At 48.8% G+C, this 17,364-nt stretch overlaps 3 protein-coding genes across 3 annotated transcripts; 1 reads left to right on the top strand and 2 right to left on the bottom strand.

The window, feature by feature from the left end:
* Window positions 1-314: 314 nt before the first annotated feature.
* Window positions 315-7,485, top strand: CEP41 (centrosomal protein 41; the record flags this gene model as incomplete). Its single annotated transcript, XM_015885185.2, has 10 exons — window positions 315-393; window positions 614-661; window positions 3,150-3,211; window positions 3,572-3,641; window positions 4,077-4,215; window positions 4,359-4,510; window positions 4,787-4,854; window positions 5,685-5,799; window positions 5,951-6,166; window positions 6,510-7,485. Coding segments are annotated over 10 exons (1,080 nt in total), but the record flags the coding sequence as incomplete, so codon positions are not given.
* Window positions 7,486-8,058: 573 nt separating this feature from the next.
* LOC107311154 (carboxypeptidase A1-like) lies at window positions 8,059-11,729 on the bottom strand. Its single transcript, XM_032448113.1, has 11 exons — window positions 11,064-11,729; window positions 10,768-10,849; window positions 10,398-10,532; window positions 10,215-10,316; window positions 9,815-9,916; window positions 9,626-9,727; window positions 9,408-9,512; window positions 9,091-9,181; window positions 8,748-8,947; window positions 8,442-8,526; window positions 8,059-8,328 (listed from the first exon to the last, which is right to left on the bottom strand). The coding sequence occupies exons 1-11, from the start codon at window positions 11,177-11,179 to the stop codon at window positions 8,141-8,143; spliced, it is 1,308 nt and encodes a 435-aa protein (XP_032304004.1). The 5' UTR covers window positions 11,180-11,729; the 3' UTR covers window positions 8,059-8,140.
* Window positions 11,730-11,813: 84 nt separating this feature from the next.
* On the bottom strand, window positions 11,814-16,348 carry LOC107310992 (carboxypeptidase A1-like). Its single transcript, XM_015857187.2, has 11 exons — window positions 16,228-16,348; window positions 15,609-15,690; window positions 14,797-14,931; window positions 14,531-14,629; window positions 14,276-14,377; window positions 13,967-14,068; window positions 13,328-13,438; window positions 13,115-13,205; window positions 12,821-13,020; window positions 12,359-12,443; window positions 11,814-12,267 (listed from the first exon to the last, which is right to left on the bottom strand). Exons 1-11 carry the CDS (start codon window positions 16,329-16,331, stop codon window positions 12,080-12,082), a joined length of 1,299 nt encoding a protein of 432 aa, XP_015712673.1. The 5' UTR covers window positions 16,332-16,348; the 3' UTR covers window positions 11,814-12,079.
* Between the last annotated feature and the right edge of the window lie 1,016 nt (window positions 16,349-17,364).

The raw sequence follows: 17,364 nt of genomic DNA, 5'->3' as shown, positions 1-17,364 counted from the left end.
TGTGGGGCTGGGGGAGGCATTTATGGGGCCTGGAGGTGTGATGTGGGGCTGGGGGGGGCATTTATGGGGCCTGGAGGTGTGATGTGGGGCTGGGGGGGGCATTTATGGGGCCTGGAGCTGTGATGTGGGGCTGTGGGATGCGGAGGGCTGGCTGTAATGGGGCTTGTGAGCCCCTCTGCTACGTTGGTATAGTGTAATATATGAGTCTGCCCTACCGGCAATCAGAGGGTGCTGTTCTCTGCCCTCTGTGCTCTTAGAGCCGTCCCCATATCCCCATCATTTGCCCTATAAACATGTATTGATTCCTTTCCCCTCTCCTCATCCCACAGTACTTAACCAGACGCATCCCTCAGAACCCCCGGTACCAACACATTAAATCCCGCCTGGATACCGGTGAGTGGCACCATGGGGGGGTTAAATACAGCCCAGCAGAGATTGGGAGGGGGATAACATCAATGCTGATCAACTCATCTGCTTTACCCCAACCCTATGCAGCACTATCAGACCTCACGTTATAACTGGGGTCCTTATCATAGTACCCATAGCTTGGAGCCTTAATAGCTGCGATGAAATGGGCTGGTTTCTAACAAGCTCTTTATTGCTGTTGTTACAGGGAGCAGTCTTACAAAATACCTCGAGAAGCTGGAGGAAATCAAACGAAGTGAGTACCTGGAGATGGGTGGGATATCACTGTGTGGGTTAATTCCAAACTGAAGGAGCTCTGAGCAGCTGTGTTGAATCCTGAGCCCTCTTTTTGCTCAGCAATCTCCTCTCTATCAATACCCACATGAAGAAACTCCATAAACACACACCAGCAGCGTGATGAAATACCATAGTATTCCTACTTTGCTTCTTTCATGAGCACCTTCCCCTTTTTCATGCCATTTTTGGGGGCTATAACTGGTGATTTGGATCTAACAGTGCTGATGCTGTCATTGCACTGCTGATCCTTTACCCCGTGCACCCACCGAAAAGAAGCTTGTTAAAATTCATGCTGATAAATCTGAGCCTTTCCTGCTTGATTTCCAGCACTATTTTCACACAGAGCCAGCAAAGCTATTAAACCCCTGCATTTAAAGCTGCGTTTACTGGTGTGAAAGAAAAACCCCCACAATTAACACAATTAATGAGGATTAATTAATTTTCAGCCTTCATTCTTAGTGCAGCGCAGTGAGACGGCGGAGCTCAGTGTCTAAGGGAGGTCTCTAACATGGCACGTAAACGTGTTTGTGTTTGGCTTGGTGCAGAATGGCCCTTTGTTGCTGTTTGTTTGCACGGATCTTCTGGGAAAACCAAGAGAGAAAACACCCTTTTTTTCCCCCAAATCCTGTGTTGACAGACTTAGATTTCAGCACCAAACACTGCTTTGCCATCACTTCTTATTATCAGCTCTGAGAATCTTGTTGTTGGTTTTCAATCTCTCCTCGGGTTGAAATCCCTTTGTTTCTAGTTTTGGGCTCCAGAAGGAACTTTCCTATTGTGCTGACACTGAATGGGCGCCTTGTGTTCTCAATGGGTTCAGAAACGTCTCTCACTTGATTTCTCATGGATAGATGACACCGGTTGGGTTCAGCTCTGAATACGTAGCACAGCGAGTTCTCTGTCTCTGTGTAATGTGAGAGAGTGGGGGCTTTATACCCCCAAGTGGAATCAAAAATAAGATAGCTGGCAGCACGATCATTATCCTTTGGGCTTGAGGAGAGACGCCACGTCTCTTCCCTTCTCCGTGCTCCAGCACTGGAGGAACTTTCCATATCCAACAGAGCGTTTTGCAGCCTGAAGCACAATGTCAGAGCATCCAAACGGAGCTCCCAGGGCAGAACCAGGTACGTCTCATTGCTTTTGTGGGCAGGAGCAGCTCTTCTTCTGCACTCTGTGGTGATGGATGAGGTCCTTCTTCAGGTGTTCGAGGTGTGTTTGTTCCAGGTTAGGCTTAGTGCTGGAAATTATCAGGTGCTAAAGGGAAGAGCTGGGCCATAAGGGAAAGTCTGGGCCATAAAAGCTTATTCTGGAGTAAAGCTTCCTTAACTGAGACTGGCAGAAAACATTCACTTATGCACAACTAAATCACTGTTGTTATGTGTTACACCAGAAGTTTTGCTGCTTTTAGTTCTCCTTCTAAATCAAAATCACCTCTTGCTCTTCTCATGACCAGGGTTTTGTGCTGGGTAGGTGCTATATAAGAGAGAATCACTGGGTAGGTGCTGTCTAAGAGAGATTTATTGCTGTTATCTCAGAGTTATGGAGCTGATGCTTGAAACCAAGGAGTCCTACAGGAGCTCTGGGCATCGCTTTGACTTCCCAAAACCTACTGGGTTTGCTGGGAATGAATCAACTTGCTCCTGCAGGGATGGGATGGGAATCTCACACAGAGAGTTCCCATAAGGGAAGCATTGCAGTTGCTCCTCATACAGTTATAGAGGGATGAGGATTGGAGCCCTCCTCCCCCATCTCCCTGCTGCTTAATCGAGGGAAGTTCAGCAGATGGTGAGATTTAGAGCTGCTTAACTGGATTGGATGAAGGTTCTGTGTTGCATTATTAGCTCCTCTTAGTTAGAGAGAGAGGCCAGCCAGGTGTATCCAACAGTTATTGAAAATGCTGAAAATTCAAAGGATTTTACTTATTTCCAAATGGAAGTCTGTGATATGAAGCCTCATAAGGAAGGGGGAGCACTCAGAGCACTCAGGCTTCCATCCCTATCACCTCTGAGCTCCATCATCTCTGCTCTGCTTGCTTTGCCAGTTGTTCCAATGGGGTTTTCTCATCCTCTAAGCTTTGTCTTCAGGCTTAAGATTTAATTAGTCCCATCTCTCTGCAGCAATTACTACGAGCTGGCATCTGCAGCAATCTGCTCCATTTCCTGCCTTAAACCCCTTGTGTTGGGTTGCTCATTTTGTGTTACGTTCCAGTTCCTTCTGATTTATTAATTGTCAGCACGAGAAAACCCAGAGAGTCTCAATGGGTCAGATTGAACACAGATGTGTAATATTAGAGCTCAGTGTTTCCAATAGAGCTTAGAACATGGGTGTATCTCAGCCTTGTTCTACAAGGATCTGCCAAGTAACCAAGGCAGTGCCTTCACCTGCTGTGTGTAAGAGCTGAGAATTGCTTTGAGGTGTGTTGACTCTATTCTGTTTTGTGTTTGAAGATTACAGGTACAGAAAGGACGAGCTGTTTAAAAGGCTGAAAGTGACTACATTTGCCCAGCTGGTACGTATGGATCTTCTCTCATTGTCCTTGCTTTACTCAAAGCTTTCCCTATGGTTACATAGCCCTCAGACAATAGCTCATTCTTTTCTAATGGAGTTCTCCTGCAGCTTCTTGTCTTGCTTTGTCCTGAATCAGTGAATTCTTCCTTTTTGTTAGAACTTCTGCTTAATAAATGACTCTAACTCTGCAAGCCTCTCTCAAATATACACCTGTATTTGACCCCTAACCCCAGTGGAAAGTATACTGAGTTAAAGATATGTTGGCTCGAGGATTATTCTTCTTTGAGGTGATCCTTGCTGTCTTTCACTGATATCTCTGTATGTGTGTCAAGGCTTTGTGGCTTGCTTTTGTTCCTTGCAGGTCGTTCAAGTTGCTTCTCTGTCTGATGAAACCTTAGAAGTGACGAATGAGGAGATCCACAAGCTGGAAGGTAACGATATTTATTGCGAGCACAAAGAGATGGGGCTGTAGATCACTGTCATGCATTAAACTGTGCCCTAATAGGCATAGCAAGCCCTTTAATTGGGGGGAAATAACCCCATCTGCAGCCATTCTGTTCTGGGATGTGTAACTGCTAAAGCAGAAATGCTCTCTCAAGGAGGAGAGTCATCAAGCTGTGAAGTTTTAGAGCATTAACTCAATGTATTACATGCATCAAGAATGAGATGAGCTGTTATATTCCTAAAAAGGAGATATTCAGCCCTCAGAAATCATGTGTCTCTTTTTGACACGGGGCTCTCAGTAAGTCATCCTTGTAAGAGAGTGAGGATGAGGCTGTTGCTGAGTTGCGCTTCCTTTCATAACAGGGCTCAAAACCTGCTTGTCCATTCCCTGCAGCTCTTTAATCTTTCTGCTCTCTCCACAGATGGCAATTCTGCTGCTTCAGATGCTGAGCCCACAGAGGGGACAAATGGCAAAGGGAGCCCCAATGGGACACCCCCCAGTCCTGTCCTGTTCATAAACAACGCCGGAGCTGGAGAATCGTGTCGATCCACGCTGCAGAGGTGCCTGATAACAACACCAAACCAACTTTATCTCATGGCAGATAACTGTTGTCTTAACAGCTGCTAAAACAGAAATGAACTATTGGGAAAACTAAGTGTTCAGAGGGAGCACTTACACCATAACGTCTGCTTTCCTCTTGCAGTTTGATAAGCGGTGTCGGTGAATTGGATATAGAAAAGGACACTCGTAAGAAGGCAGACAACCAGGTGAAGGATGCTCCTTATCCTGACTGCCCCTTCCTACTCTTAGATGTACGAGACCGCGATGCTTACGACCAGTGTCACATAGTTGGAGGTGAGGAGCCTGCAATCCCAGCCTGGTGTCAGCTGGTGGCTTATAAAGAGCTGTGTGTTATTCTGGTGGGCTTTGCTTGGGTGCTCTCTGCACTCATCCATCCTCCTTGGAAAGGGATGAGGGGCTGATATTAATCCCTTACTCACTGAGTTTCCACTCTGTTTTCCATATCTATTATTCTTACAGCCCTGTGTCAGCTGTGTTGCAGATGTGATGTTGGTGTTGACCAGCAGTCTGATTTCTTTTTTCTCTTTTTTTTCTCCCCCTCTTCTGCAGCTTATTCTTATCCTATTGCAATGCTGTCTAGAGCCGTGAATCCATTCACAAACAGTATTCTGGAATATGTATCCTTTATACGTAGTGCTGGAATCAACAGCAGTGAGGAAAAACCAACTGGTGGCATGTTGGCTTCCAAAACCAATTCCAAAACCAATTACTCTGACCAGGACAGTGTTTAGCCACCAAAACCCTGGGATTCCAAGGAGGGTGGGAGGGAAACTTCTTTCTTCTGGCTTTGATTATATGGTGGGGCTCTGCTGCAGCCATCAGATGCTGGGTTTTAGATCCTCAGAGCAGGAACCTCATGGTCTTGGTGGGAGCTGTCTGAATTTGGTGCTTCCTAGGATTGGATTTGCCTTCCAGCAGCCATAACTATATCCCTTGGGCAGCTGTCTCGTGCTGTTGCTCCATCACTGGGTTTCAAATCAAATCCTTTGGCTTCCTCCCAGCACCTTGATGAGGATTGTCTCTTCTCAGGGGGACAGAAAGAGGATTATTAGCCGGGATTAGGCTGATCGTTTCCCAAGTTGTTATTATGGGAGATCTGCAGGGAAGAGGGTTGGTTGTCAACAAATTGTTTCTAACTGGTTGTTGCTAACCAGTGTTCAGATCAGTGGTGGAATATATGCTCACAGTGGGGATCATGCTGTGCCCTTCAATTGCCTGGCAAGCTTCAGCTGCTGGGAAATCAGATTTTGAAACATTGAAGGGAAGGCATTCCTAGCCAATAGCTGGAAATCACCCAACCTCTATCTCCAACCTCATTCTGAAATGTTTTAAGTCTCGATCAACAGTAGGACTGGATGATTTCAGGGGTTTCTTCCAACACTGGTGATTCTATGGTTTTAAGTCACCACAAATGGACAGATACACCCTTAGCTCTTCCACCCATCAGAAAAATGCCCATGGGAAGATTATAATCTTATACGACGACGATGAGCGGCTCGCCAGCCAGGCTGCCACCACCATGTGTGAGAGGGGCTTTGAGAACTTGTTCATGTTGTCTGGAGGTCAGTGGGGAAGGGCAGGACAAGAGGGGGGAGTGGGATTTGTGTGAGCTGGAGGTGAAAAAGAGATGGTTGGATCCATCATGTGATGGTGAAATCACCGCTCCCACCTTGGATGGCCGTCATTAACAACATGTTGTCTGTACATCTCCAGGGCTGAAGGTGCTTGCACAGAAGGTCCCAGAAGGACTCATCACCGGCTCACTCCCCATCTCCTGCCAGGTGGCAGCTCCCACGGGGTCTGCCCGAAAAAAGCCTGCTCCCAAAGTGCCACCCACCCGCGCTGAGAGCAAATGGAGGTACTCAGCAGAAGATCTGCAGAAGATTAAGTACTACCTCGAGGAGGAGCGGCTTCCTTCGGACACTGCCAGTAAGAATCCAAGCCAGATGCCACGCAGCCTTCCCCTGCTTTGCTGTATTCTTGTAGTGAGATGGGAATGGGGAGAGGTTTATTTCCAAACTGTGCTGTTCCCAAAGAACTGAAGTCTTATGTGGGCTGTATTTAAATGCCTTTAGGTTTTCTTGGTGGTGAGCTGGTTTTGCAAGTTCTTAAGCTGTGCAGAACAAAGAGTCTGATTGAAACTGCCCAGAACTCCCCATGGAATTACTGGAGGGTCTATAAGATACAAGCTAGGACAGTAACAAGGGGCAGCAAGCCATTGGCATGTCATCATTCTCCATCACACTTGGTTTTTCCAATCCTTTTCCTTCAGGTCGCCTTAGCCGTGGCACTTCGGGACGCGATTCCAAAGCAACAACAGCACGGAGCAGCGCCAGCCTCCCCAGCGTGGCGGGATCCCGCGTGCTCAACAGGAGCAGCCTCCAAAACAGGCCATGGAAATAAGCAGCTGTGTCTCCTTCTACTGAATAAATGAGCGTCCAGGTTCTGGGAACTCTGAGCAGTGCAGCCCTGTTTGTCATTTTAGGAATACGCAGAGGAAAAACGGTGCTGATGTATAAATGGCAGCTTGGGTAAGGCTGGGGAGATGGAAGGGTTGATGTGATGTCGTGTAGGAGCAGCATCACGTTGGGAAAGTGACCTTCAGGACAGGTTTTGTGTAGGGGAGGGGGGAAAACCAGTAGTGAAGCCTGTGACCAAGTAGTAATGGGTATGAAAGACCTATACCTGTGTCTGTAGCAAACGTTCCTCTGAGCTGGGCTCAGAGCTGCGGGCTGTGCTAACAGTGAAAGGAAATGGGTCAGAAAATGGTGAGCAGAAAGCGTGTTGTTTTATGGCAGGGATGGACATTCAGCTTATTGCCAAAACAGCAGAGAGAGGATTCCTTACCTCTCTTATTTTAATTTATGTTAACGAGCAGAAGTGTTTGTAATAAAGATGTTATTGGGAAGTAACGGCCAGCGCGGCGCTGTAGCGTGGAAGTTGTCTTTCATTATGGATGTTTTATGAAGTGGTTCTGTATTATAAGGTGAATCAGAGGTTTATTCCTATGTATACCCTTCCCCGTGTGCTTTGGAGTCATTTCTTTAAGATCAGGTTGGCTTACAAGCAGAATCTCCACCTTGGAGACGTCATGGCAATGCCACATTTAGCTTTGAGCACTGGGGTGTGATGGGGCTCAAACACATGTGTATTTCAATCTGCGTGTCCTCAGCTGCCTGCTTCTTTCCGTTCTTTATGGTACCTCCACTTCCATGTCACTGTGAAATAAAAGTATTGAACCACCTCCAGCTCGCTTCAAGATGATGGCTTGCCTAGTTTGGTTGGTACCATTTCTGGGGCAATATAGCTGAAGCTGAGTACCAGGATGTTATTTATATTCCTCTTAGTCCCAGCTGTATGGGGATAGAGGAGTCATTTCACTCTATTGAGCACAAGGAGGTGATGGTGTTACAGATAGATCTTGCTGAAAATGGTGAGAGTCAGGGCTGCGTGTGCTGCCTTAAATCAAGCCCTGGTTTTGCTGTCCAGTGGTTGGAGTAGGAGCTGAAAACCCAACTGCTTTGGTCTGTGTGAAAACCATTCAAAATGGGGGGGACAAAACAGTTGGTGCTGTTTAAGATCCTCCTAATACAGGGCAACAAATGCATTCTCCAGTCACTCTACTGTCTTGATAAGTTTTTGTGGGTGGTTGTGGGGTTTTTATTGGACTTTTGACTTGGTTTGGAAAGAATGAATGAGCTCTCTGTAGTCTGGAAGTTTCAATAGGTCAATGAACAGTGTTGGCTATCAGCTGGACCATTGAATCTCCAAAAAAAAAGCTTTTTGTTGTGAGTGGAAGAAGGGAAACGCCAACCAAACTATCATTTCTTTGTTTGTTTCCCTGTTTATTTATTGCATTCTTCTCCCCAGTCAACTCAGCCACCGCTCAACTCCGGATCCTGCTCAGTAGAGGTGATCCCGTGTATGTGCCATGATGACCTCCAGTGCTTTCCATGTCTCCTGGGCAGTGGGGACAATCTGGCTGGCAGGCAGCAGGAACCCGTAGCGTCCCGTGTCCCGGAGCTCAAAGGTGAAGGAGTATTTAATGCCTTGATTGTAGGTCCAGTCGATGGTTCCTCCACTTGCTTGATCTTGGTGAGGAAAGAGCAGAACTTTGCTCGCTCTGCATCTCATGGTTGTTTCATGGTAGGACACAAGGAGTGATTTTGGTTTCACTGGGAGGAGAACAACCTCCATTACTTACAGATGGTGGTGATGATGCTGCCATACTTGTATTGCGTGCCATACAGAGAGGACAGAGCTTCCACAGCCTTCTTTGCGACCTGGTGCTGTTGGGTAAGACACAGAAAGGTGATTTGGGGGAAGGGGAAAGTCTGTGATAGAACAAGGGGGGGAAAAAAGGCTTTTACACTCATCCTAACGTCAAAAAACAGTGACAAAACTCAATAGTATTGGCCTTGGGGAGTCCCCATGGTGGAGGCAGGGCTTCTTTCCTGCTTGCATGGGGTTTCATGTGGGTATCTCATGGTGTCCCCTACATAGGCCCTACCAGTTCCTCCTTGTCAGGCACAGCGGCGGTGGTGTAGCCATAGGGATAGAGCAGAAGCTGGGAGTAGCTGTGGATGGAGACGAAAGCTTTGATGTTCCCGTGGCTCTTCACAAAGTCCACGATGGCCTTCACCTCTGGCTCCGAGTTGGCGTAGGGCCCACGGTACGTCTCTGAGCAGGGGCTGCTGCTGGCCCCAGAGCCTGGGGAGAAAAGAATGGGGAAAATATAGCATTTATTAGCACTTGGGTGGCTCAGAGAGTCACAAGAGGCCAAGGAGAAATGCTTCTGGGGCTCCACCTGTAGGACAGGACACAATCTGTCAGGTGTAAGGGAGAGTTCTGACCTCCAAACCCTGCGTCCCAGTTGCGGTTGGGGTCAACGCCGACGCAGAGGGATCCGGATCGCTTGGACCTGGTCTTGCGCCACATACGATTCTAGAAGGGCAGAACCAACTCAATCAGAATCCAGGGCTGGAGCGTCTCCAGCTTCAAGCAGAGAAGCAAAAAGCAATTTGAGGGACACGGATGGGTCATGGCTGTCCCCTTTTTAACCCACAGACATGTGGACAGAGAGGCTTTGAGCTCTCAGGGGCTGTGTGGTGCCCACATCCAGCTCCCCACCTCCAACCAATATCAGGTGAGATGAATGCCGGCTCCCTACCGAGGTGTGGGTGAAGACAAAGCCATCAGGGTTGGTGATGATCTCCAGGAAGATGTCCATCTGGTCCAGGATGTTGGCCAGACCTCCATTTTGCTCTTGGACAATCTAGAGAGGATGGTGATTTGGGGCTGGATGGAGCACCATTGGGGTGATCAGACCATGTTCCAGGGGTCTACAGGACCTCGTAGCCTTTTGGAGGTGTAAAATCTGCCCTGTACCTTCTTGGCGAACCAAACGCCGCTTGCTTGTGTCACCCATTCACGGGAGTGGATGCCAGTGTCAATCCAAATGGCCGGGCGATTTGTGCCACCTTTGCTGAACTGGAATTGCATAAATGGGGCAGTTGGGACCATGCAAGGACCAAATCATGTATCTTGTCACCTAAAAGGCCCCCCTAGATCCCGTACCTTCAGCACGTAGATGGGGCGGTTCTCTGTTGTACGGCCGATCTCCAGCTTGCTGACCAGTTTTGGGTTTTCAGCCACCAGCAGGTCCATGAAGGCATAGATCTGGGTTTGAGAGAGGGACGCAGGGGATCATGAGTGTGTAGGTGAATTAGAAGGTGTGGTTCTTGGGGACAGAGTTCAGTGGGCAGAATTGGTGGAAGGTGGATGGTCGGACTGGATGATCTTAGATGTCTTTTCTAACCTTAACGGATCTATGATTCTATGAATGGCTCGTTAATTCCTCCATTTAGAAAAAATTCCTTTACAAAACCAACTCTAAAATGTGACTTTTTGTTTTCCTCCTCTTCCCCTCCACCCCAAAATGTCCCAAATCTTGTGCTTCCCCCATGCAGAGTATCACCTCCTCCAGGGTGTGGTAGCTGGTGTACTCAAAGGTACTGGTGGAGAGTGGCCGAAAACGACGGCGACGAAGCATCTGCATCTGCTCAAGGTCCACCAGCGCCTGTGGGAGATGGGGCAAGATAAAACCTCGTCCATCACCAGCCCGTGATTCCCACCCACCGCTTCCACTGGCACCACTGACCTGCACATTCTCGATCATAATGGAGTAGGGGATGCCATTGGCCTCCAGGTGGACTTTGAGGGGCTGCAGGCTGGGGAAGGGCACACGGATGTCGACCGGGTCCCCAAGGCCACGGGGTGAAAGCCAGAAATCCAGCTGGGTTGGAGAGAAAATGGGACAAGGGTCAGGTTGTGCCTCCTCCTCCCCATTCTGTCTTGTTTTTCTTTAGGTAACACACTATGGGTTATCTTCTCCACCTCTACTACACAATGGGAAGTCACTCTCTCCCAACCAACAATGGGACATCCCTGCTTTACACCAAAGCTCAGGGGGTGCAAAGTAGAAGACTTGGAAGGGGTCCCTAAAAGCTCCCCCCGCTCCTGTCCCATACCTGCAGGTGTTCCAGCTCCTGCAGCTCCCGCACCTTCTGCAGCTCGGCATCATTGTTGGGGACAATGCGTAGCACTTGGTGCCTGTGGGGTTAGAAGGTAGATTGTGGGGTCCAGCACAGCCAGCACCCCCATCCATCCCACACACAACTGTCCTTGTCAAAAAGGGACTGAACCAGCTGCTGTCTCCATCCCAGACAAAGTCCCTATCACAGACACCGTCCCCATCCCAGCCAATGTCCCCAACCAACCTGTTGTCATCATTCCAGTCAATATCCCCATCCCAACCACCTCTTACCCAACAAAGTTCTCAGTGGTGGCAGCAGCCACTGCCCCCAGGGCAGCCAGCAACAGGAGAACCCTCATTTCCAGCCGACTGAATCCCTCCCAGGTCCTCACAGCACCTCGGGACATCTTAAATCCTGCTGCCCTCCAGCCCGGCCCCCTCCAGCTGCCCAAATTCCCAGGGCTGTGGGAAGGATCCGGGCTGTGTGGTCAAGGTTGGGTGAAACCCGTTCCGGGAGCTGGGAACCGGATGGAGCCGTCGGTGACTCAAAGAGGGCAGGACATGGGAGAGGTAACAGCAGGTGCTGGATCCCAAATCCCACCGCCCACGGAGGAGGAGAAAAAGGGAACGTTGGGCTGTGCAAGGTGTTGGTTTTCTCATGACCCAAAGCAGTGTTTGCTTGGGGGTTGGGAATAGGATTAAAGTTTAGCACAGGTGCGTGTTGTCTCAGCTGGGACAGGAAATTCTTAGAAGACCTTGGCACACAAAGACATTCCCCTTTTGTCCCCAAAGGTGCCCCCTCTGCCTACCCAAAGCAAAGGGAAGGGATGTCAGAGCTGCCCCAAAAGCACTAAGTTTGGGGTTGGCCATTTAACCTCTCCAATGTCCTTTGGGGTTGTTGATCCCAAAGGATGGGGACGGGCAATGTGTAAGACCAAAACAAAAATGGGAGAATAAGGTTTGTAAATTCCTAAAAACAGATTCCTAAATCTTATTTTATATATATATATATATATTTCACTATTTCTCAGCCATATGGTCTGTTTTTTAGGTGCTTCTATATGGAGCCAGCAGTTGGATCCTATAATCCTTATGGATCATTTCCAACTCGGGATGTTCTGTGATTCATTGGACTCAATGATCCTTATGGGTCCTTTCCAATATAGGGTATTCTATGAATTTTTGGAGTCTACCATGAAAAAAAAAAAGTTCTAGCCTTAAACCACATAGAATCTATGGGATTCTTTATTGAGTTGTATGGTGGGGTAGGATCAGTGGGGTTCACCTCCCCATTAACACCAGTGGGCTCAGTATGGGTGCTGTTGGATGTGAACCAAGATGTCCAGCAGTGCCGGCCATGTCTCGGTGGCGGTGGGTATGATCTGACTGCTGGGCAAGAGGAAGCCATAGCGCCCCGTATCCCTCAGCTCAAAGGTATAGGAATATTTCACCCCGTTGTCATAAGCCCAGTCAACAGTGGTGCCAGCTGCCAGGTCTGTAGGGAAAGGAAGGAAGATGTGACCCCAACACAGAGTGTTGGACGTGTTGTAGGGTTGGTCAAGGTGCTTTGGGGTAGGGATGCTTACAGATGGTGTCCGCAATGCTGCCGTAGGTGTATTGTGTTCCGTACACTGCAGCCAGGTCGTTCACTGCCTTTTTAGCCAACTCATTCTGCAACAGAGAGCCCCAAAACAGTGAGATCCAGCAGACTCAACATCTCCCCAAGTCATCGGGGACCCCAGGATTCAAAGCCCATCATCTTTTCCTACCCCTCTGCTCTTGCTTTTCCCTGAAACACCCTTAATTTTTGTCAGAAAAGAGGCACATTTTGCAATTTCTCTCCCCAAAGGACCCAGATGATGGTGGACTCAACATGCAGGTTGCATCTAATGGGAGGAATACTGGGGTCCCAGCACAGCCTGACCTGACTTTTCATAGGATCACAGAATCATCAAGACTGGAAAGACCATTAGGATCATCTACTCCAACCATTTATCCCCAAAGCCGGTGATTGCAGCCCCATAGCAATCTTTGGGGGGTCATCTCACCAGTTCCTCATGATCAGGTGCAGGTGTCCTCTTGTAGCCATAGGGGAACATCAACATCTGGGAGTAGCTGTGGATGGAGATGAGTCCTTTCACGTTCCCGTGGCTTTGGATGAAGTCCACAATAGATTTCACTTCGCTCTCAGAGTGGGCATAGGGGCCGTGATAGGTTTCAGAGCAGGGGTTGCTGCTGGAACCAGCATCTGGGGAATGATGGAGGAGAAATGAGGTGCACTGGAAGGGCTTTTCCCCCCAACAACAGGAAGGTTCAAGGTTTTGATGTGAGAGATACCTCACCTCCAAAGCCCGCATCCCAATTTCGGTTGGGGTCCACACCAATGCAGGAGGAGCCAGCGTTGATGGACCTCGTTTTTCTCCACAGGCGGTTCTATGTGAGACCACAGGTGCACAAAGTCACCTCCATGTGCCAGCCAAAGAAAACACTGATAGACATGATGGCTGGAAGCAACCATTGGGACATGCAATCCCCCAAAGTGTCCCCACACTCACAGTGCTATGGGTGAAGGCGTAGCCATCGGGGTTGGTGACAATCTCAAAGAAGATGTCCATGGTGTCCAGAAGGGAGGTGACAGTGGGGTCACGGCCATAATCTTCAGCGAGCTGTATTGGGAGGAGAGCGGGAGCTGCCTCAGTGTCCCAGGAACAAGAGACTCTAGAACTGGAAAGGCTGTAGGATTTTTTTTTTCCCCAGTTGGGTTCAACTACAGAATCCATGGAGGTGGATTGGGACTGGACTTCTGCCCTTCACCCTTTGTGGACAGTCCCCACTCAGCTTACAACCCCAACCCAACTCCAACCTATGACCCCAAGAATATTGCCCTTCAAAGTTTGAAGTTCAAAGGACTTCAAAGACCTGTTCATCCCTTTTGTTTTTCCCTTCTCTCTCCCTTTTCACATGCATGCGTTTGGGATGAGGTTGGTACCATTGTTTGGATTTTATTGAAGAAATTGGGATTGATTATTGGATTGTAAGCCCAGGAATGACCCCAGCTGGTGCCCAAGCTTATTGCCACGGGTGGATGCAATGATGGTGGGCTATCTCATGCCAGTGAGATTTGGGTGATGTCTCATTCACTCACAGGCACTCCCAACCCCACTTGGATGGTGATGTCTGTGTTATGGGGTTACCTTGTTGGCCGTCCATACGCCGGTGGCTTGGGTGACCCATTCACGTGAGTGGATACCAGTGTCCAACCAGACTGCTGGTCGATTCGATCCCCCAGTGCTGAACTGTGCAGAGAATGGGATGTCAGCCTTGAGGCTCCCAGAATGGCAGAAGGATTGGGGTTGGAGGCACCACTGGTCCATCTGGTTGCCCCAGCTCCAATAGGTCTGTGCCCAACCCCATATCCAGGTAGGTTTGGGGAACTCCAAGGACTACACCCCATAGTGCTCCAGCACCTGGTTGGGATGAAAAGAGGTTGGCCCTGTACTCACCTTCAGCACATAGAGGGGTCTCCTCTCATAGCTCTCACCAATCTGGATCTTGCTAACAAGGTTGGGGTGATCTGCCACAAGGGTGTCCATCCAGTCATAGATCTGAAAGAAGGAGGTACTGGGATGTTTAGCTCATCCTGGCTTTAACTTTGGGTTTTAGGATGTCTGGCATCAGATACAACATGCAGAGCTTGCCTGGACACAACCATGCCTTGGCTTCCAAAAACACTAAACAAACTATACAGAGCAAAGTACCTCCTCTAGAGTGTGATAGGATGCAAAATTGAACTTGTTGACACTTCTCTCCATCCGCCTGGACAGCATCATGCTTCTCTTTTCCTCGTCCAGTAATTGCTGTTAGAGAGAAAGTTTTCAGGGAGAAAAATCCAACCCAGCCCTGACCCAGCCAGTGCCTTCCCTCCAAAACCCACTATCTCTACCCCATCTGTGGGTTTTGCAGAGCATTGTCCACCACTGCCTTCTCTTACCCTCGTTTCCACCATCCACTGGGGCTGCCCTACCTGCACATCCTCAATCATGATGCTGTAGGAAATGCCATGGTGTTCCAGGAAGACTTTGACCGCTTGCAGCCTGGAGAAAGGCACCCTCAGGTCAGCCGGGCGCCCAGGTTTGGTGGGGTCACGCCAGAAGTCAACCTGGTGGGGACAAGAGGAGTCATTTCTACCGCCTTGGAGGATCCAAGGTCTCCATTTCAACTGCTGTAAAAGACCTAAGAAAGCCTCCATTTCAAATGTTGAAGCATCTAAGGTGTTCTCAATTTCTACTGCCTTCAAGGATGTAGGAAGTTCCCCATTTCTACTGTTCTGGAAGATCCAGGAAGTTCTCAATTCCTACTGCCTTCAAGGATCTAAGATGTTCTCCATTCCTTGAAAGATCTACGAAGTTCTCAATCTCTACTGCCTTGAAGCATATAAGACATTCTCCATTCCTACTGTCTTTTAACATTTAAAAAGATATCTAGAGAAATATGGGGACCAGGAGGGTTGGAGGTCTCTTTGCCTGACTCGACGGACCTTCTCTATAGAAATACTTCAGCCCAAATCACTCGCTGACACGTCCTTGAACAAAGAGGATTTGTGAACTGAGCAGCTGCAATGAGATGATGGAGTCACCGTGTGCCAGTTTGGGTCTTTTGGTAAAGATAAACTTTAAATCAGGTTTGTGGTGGGGAGTCTCTTCCCTGTCACCGATCTATCTCTCTGCTACTCCCAGTTGCCATAATTTCTTGCCAGGATTCAAATCCCCCACATCAACCCAGCTTCTTCATTCAAGCAAAATAATAAGTAAAAAAATGGTATTATGGTGTGCTCACCTGCAGGTCCACCTGCTCACCCAGTGCCCTGAGCAGGGCAATCTGCTCCTCATTGCTGGCCACAGCACGGAGGACTTGGTCCCTAGTGGGAGGTAGAGCCATCAGTGGGTGCAGGGGACAGGAAGGAGATGGTATGAGTGGTCCTTATTGAGTTACAAATTGTATGTTCAGAACATGCATGAGAAAAAAATGTGAGCACTGGGGAGCCCAAGGTGGTCTCACGCCTTCCTTTGATCACAAGAGTGTCTAAATTGTAGGAAACAAGGCAGGTTTGGCTTTAGCAGAAGAGAAGGGTATTTCTGTGAAACGAAGAGCACACCTTGATAACAATGATTTATATTTGGGGAGGGATTTCCAGAGATTAGCATTATGAAATAAAACACATTAGCAGAGGTTTTAGCTTTTAAAATGGGGCCAAATGCGAAATGTTCCTGCTCTGCTTTCCTGCAAAACCCCAAATGTGTCTCCATTCCCTAGGGAATGCTTGGAGCTCCTACAACCAGCAAAAGAAACCCAAATGGATTTTTGCTTCACGTGTGAGGTGAGCAGGATCCATCCCCATTCCCATTCATATCCCCATTCCATCCCTATCCCAACCCCAGCTTTCAGCAAGACTCACCCCACAAAAAGCTTCTCACTGAAGGTGCCCACCAGGAGGGTGGCGAAGACCAAGAGGATCTTCATGTTGAGCAGGTGCTGGTAAACCTTGGGCCTCAAATGCATATATGAGCCCCTATATAGTCCCCCACCAAGGCCACCTCTGCCGTCCCTGCAGGGCTGCTAGCCACAAGCAGATAAGCCAGCAATGGCTTCCGGGAGCCCAAATGTTTGTTTTATTTGGAGAAGTCAATAAAAGAGCGGCCAAGTTGGGAAAGATCTGATAACATCTTCCTCAGAGTCTGGTGCTGCCACAGGCGGACGGCGAGGACGTGCTCCCATGGGAGCAGGGTGGGACAGGGGATGGCGGCACAGTTGGGGGTCTTTTATGGCTTCATAACACCAAATCACAGGGTTCCTAGCTAGGATACCTTATTTGTGTTTGTGGTGATGACTGCGAGCTGGTCCCAGCTGTGGTGCCAGTGTTGAGATCTTCGTTGAGGTGGATCGTGGTGCAGCTGAGATGGGATATCTGGAGGGCTGTATGTATCCCACATCTCAAATGACTCAGCTGTGGGCACAGCCCAGGTCCTTCCTCGTTGGGTTTTGGAGCCTTCCAAGTGTGGAGACATCACTGCCCATTAAGGACTCAGTCTCAATGCTGTGCTTCCCCCAAGTCCTTCCACGTTGGGTTTTGGAGCCCTCCAACAATGGAGACCCCACAATGTGTTCTGTTGCTGGCTTGCCCTCCTGGTGGAAGATTTTCATGTGTCCAGCCTGAATCTCTTGTTTCAGATGATCCCATTGTCTCTGTTAGTGTTCCTGGTCCTGATTTCACGGTGTCCTCATAAGGATGGGAGAGCTGCTATGGATCCATCTCATCTCCAGGGCAGATCAACCCATCTCAGTATCCCATCATGGGATGTCCTCCTGTCCTTTCTGATGGTCTCCACTGGACTTGCTCTGGGTCCTGTTGGTACTGCAGATCCCAAAAGTGATGGAAGTCATCATCCAGCCATGTGCCTTCAGAAGAAGGGCCAGGTAAATCTCAAGACAAGGATGTTTGGATTGAGCTTCGTGGGTCTGCAACTTCAGCAAGAGTCCCTGCAGCTCAGCTGGATCCAGGAGCTTTGCAGCCCAGGTCGTCCTCACCAGCAGG

The sequence above is a fragment of the Coturnix japonica genome, chromosome 1 (genome assembly GCF_001577835.2).
Source record: "Coturnix japonica isolate 7356 chromosome 1, Coturnix japonica 2.1, whole genome shotgun sequence".
NCBI lineage: Eukaryota > Metazoa > Chordata > Aves > Galliformes > Phasianidae > Coturnix > Coturnix japonica.
Note: the sequence above shows the minus strand (reverse complement) of the source record. Positions and strands in the feature narration are given on the sequence as shown.

Excerpts from the sequence above, each read along its gene's own strand:
- LOC107311154 (XM_032448113.1), bottom strand. The coding sequence starts at position 11,179 with ATGTCCCGAGGTGCTGTGAGGACCTGGGAGGGATTCAGTCGGCTGGAA. Across the intron at positions 10,533-10,767 it reads AGGAGCTGGAACACCTGCAG|CTGGATTTCTGGCTTTCACC; the intron begins GTATGGGACAGG and ends TCTCCAACCCAG. Across the intron at positions 8,329-8,441 it reads CAGCATCATCACCACCATCT|ATCAAGCAAGTGGAGGAACC; the intron begins GTAAGTAATGGA and ends TTCCTCACCAAG.
- LOC107310992 (XM_015857187.2), bottom strand. The coding sequence starts at position 16,331 with ATGCATTTGAGGCCCAAGGTTTACCAGCACCTGCTCAACATGAAGATC. Across the intron at positions 14,932-15,608 it reads GTGAGCAGGTGGACCTGCAG|GTTGACTTCTGGCGTGACCC; the intron begins GTGAGCACACCA and ends TGTCCCCACCAG. Across the intron at positions 14,630-14,796 it reads TCATGATTGAGGATGTGCAG|CAATTACTGGACGAGGAAAA; the intron begins GTAGGGCAGCCC and ends TCTCTCTAACAG.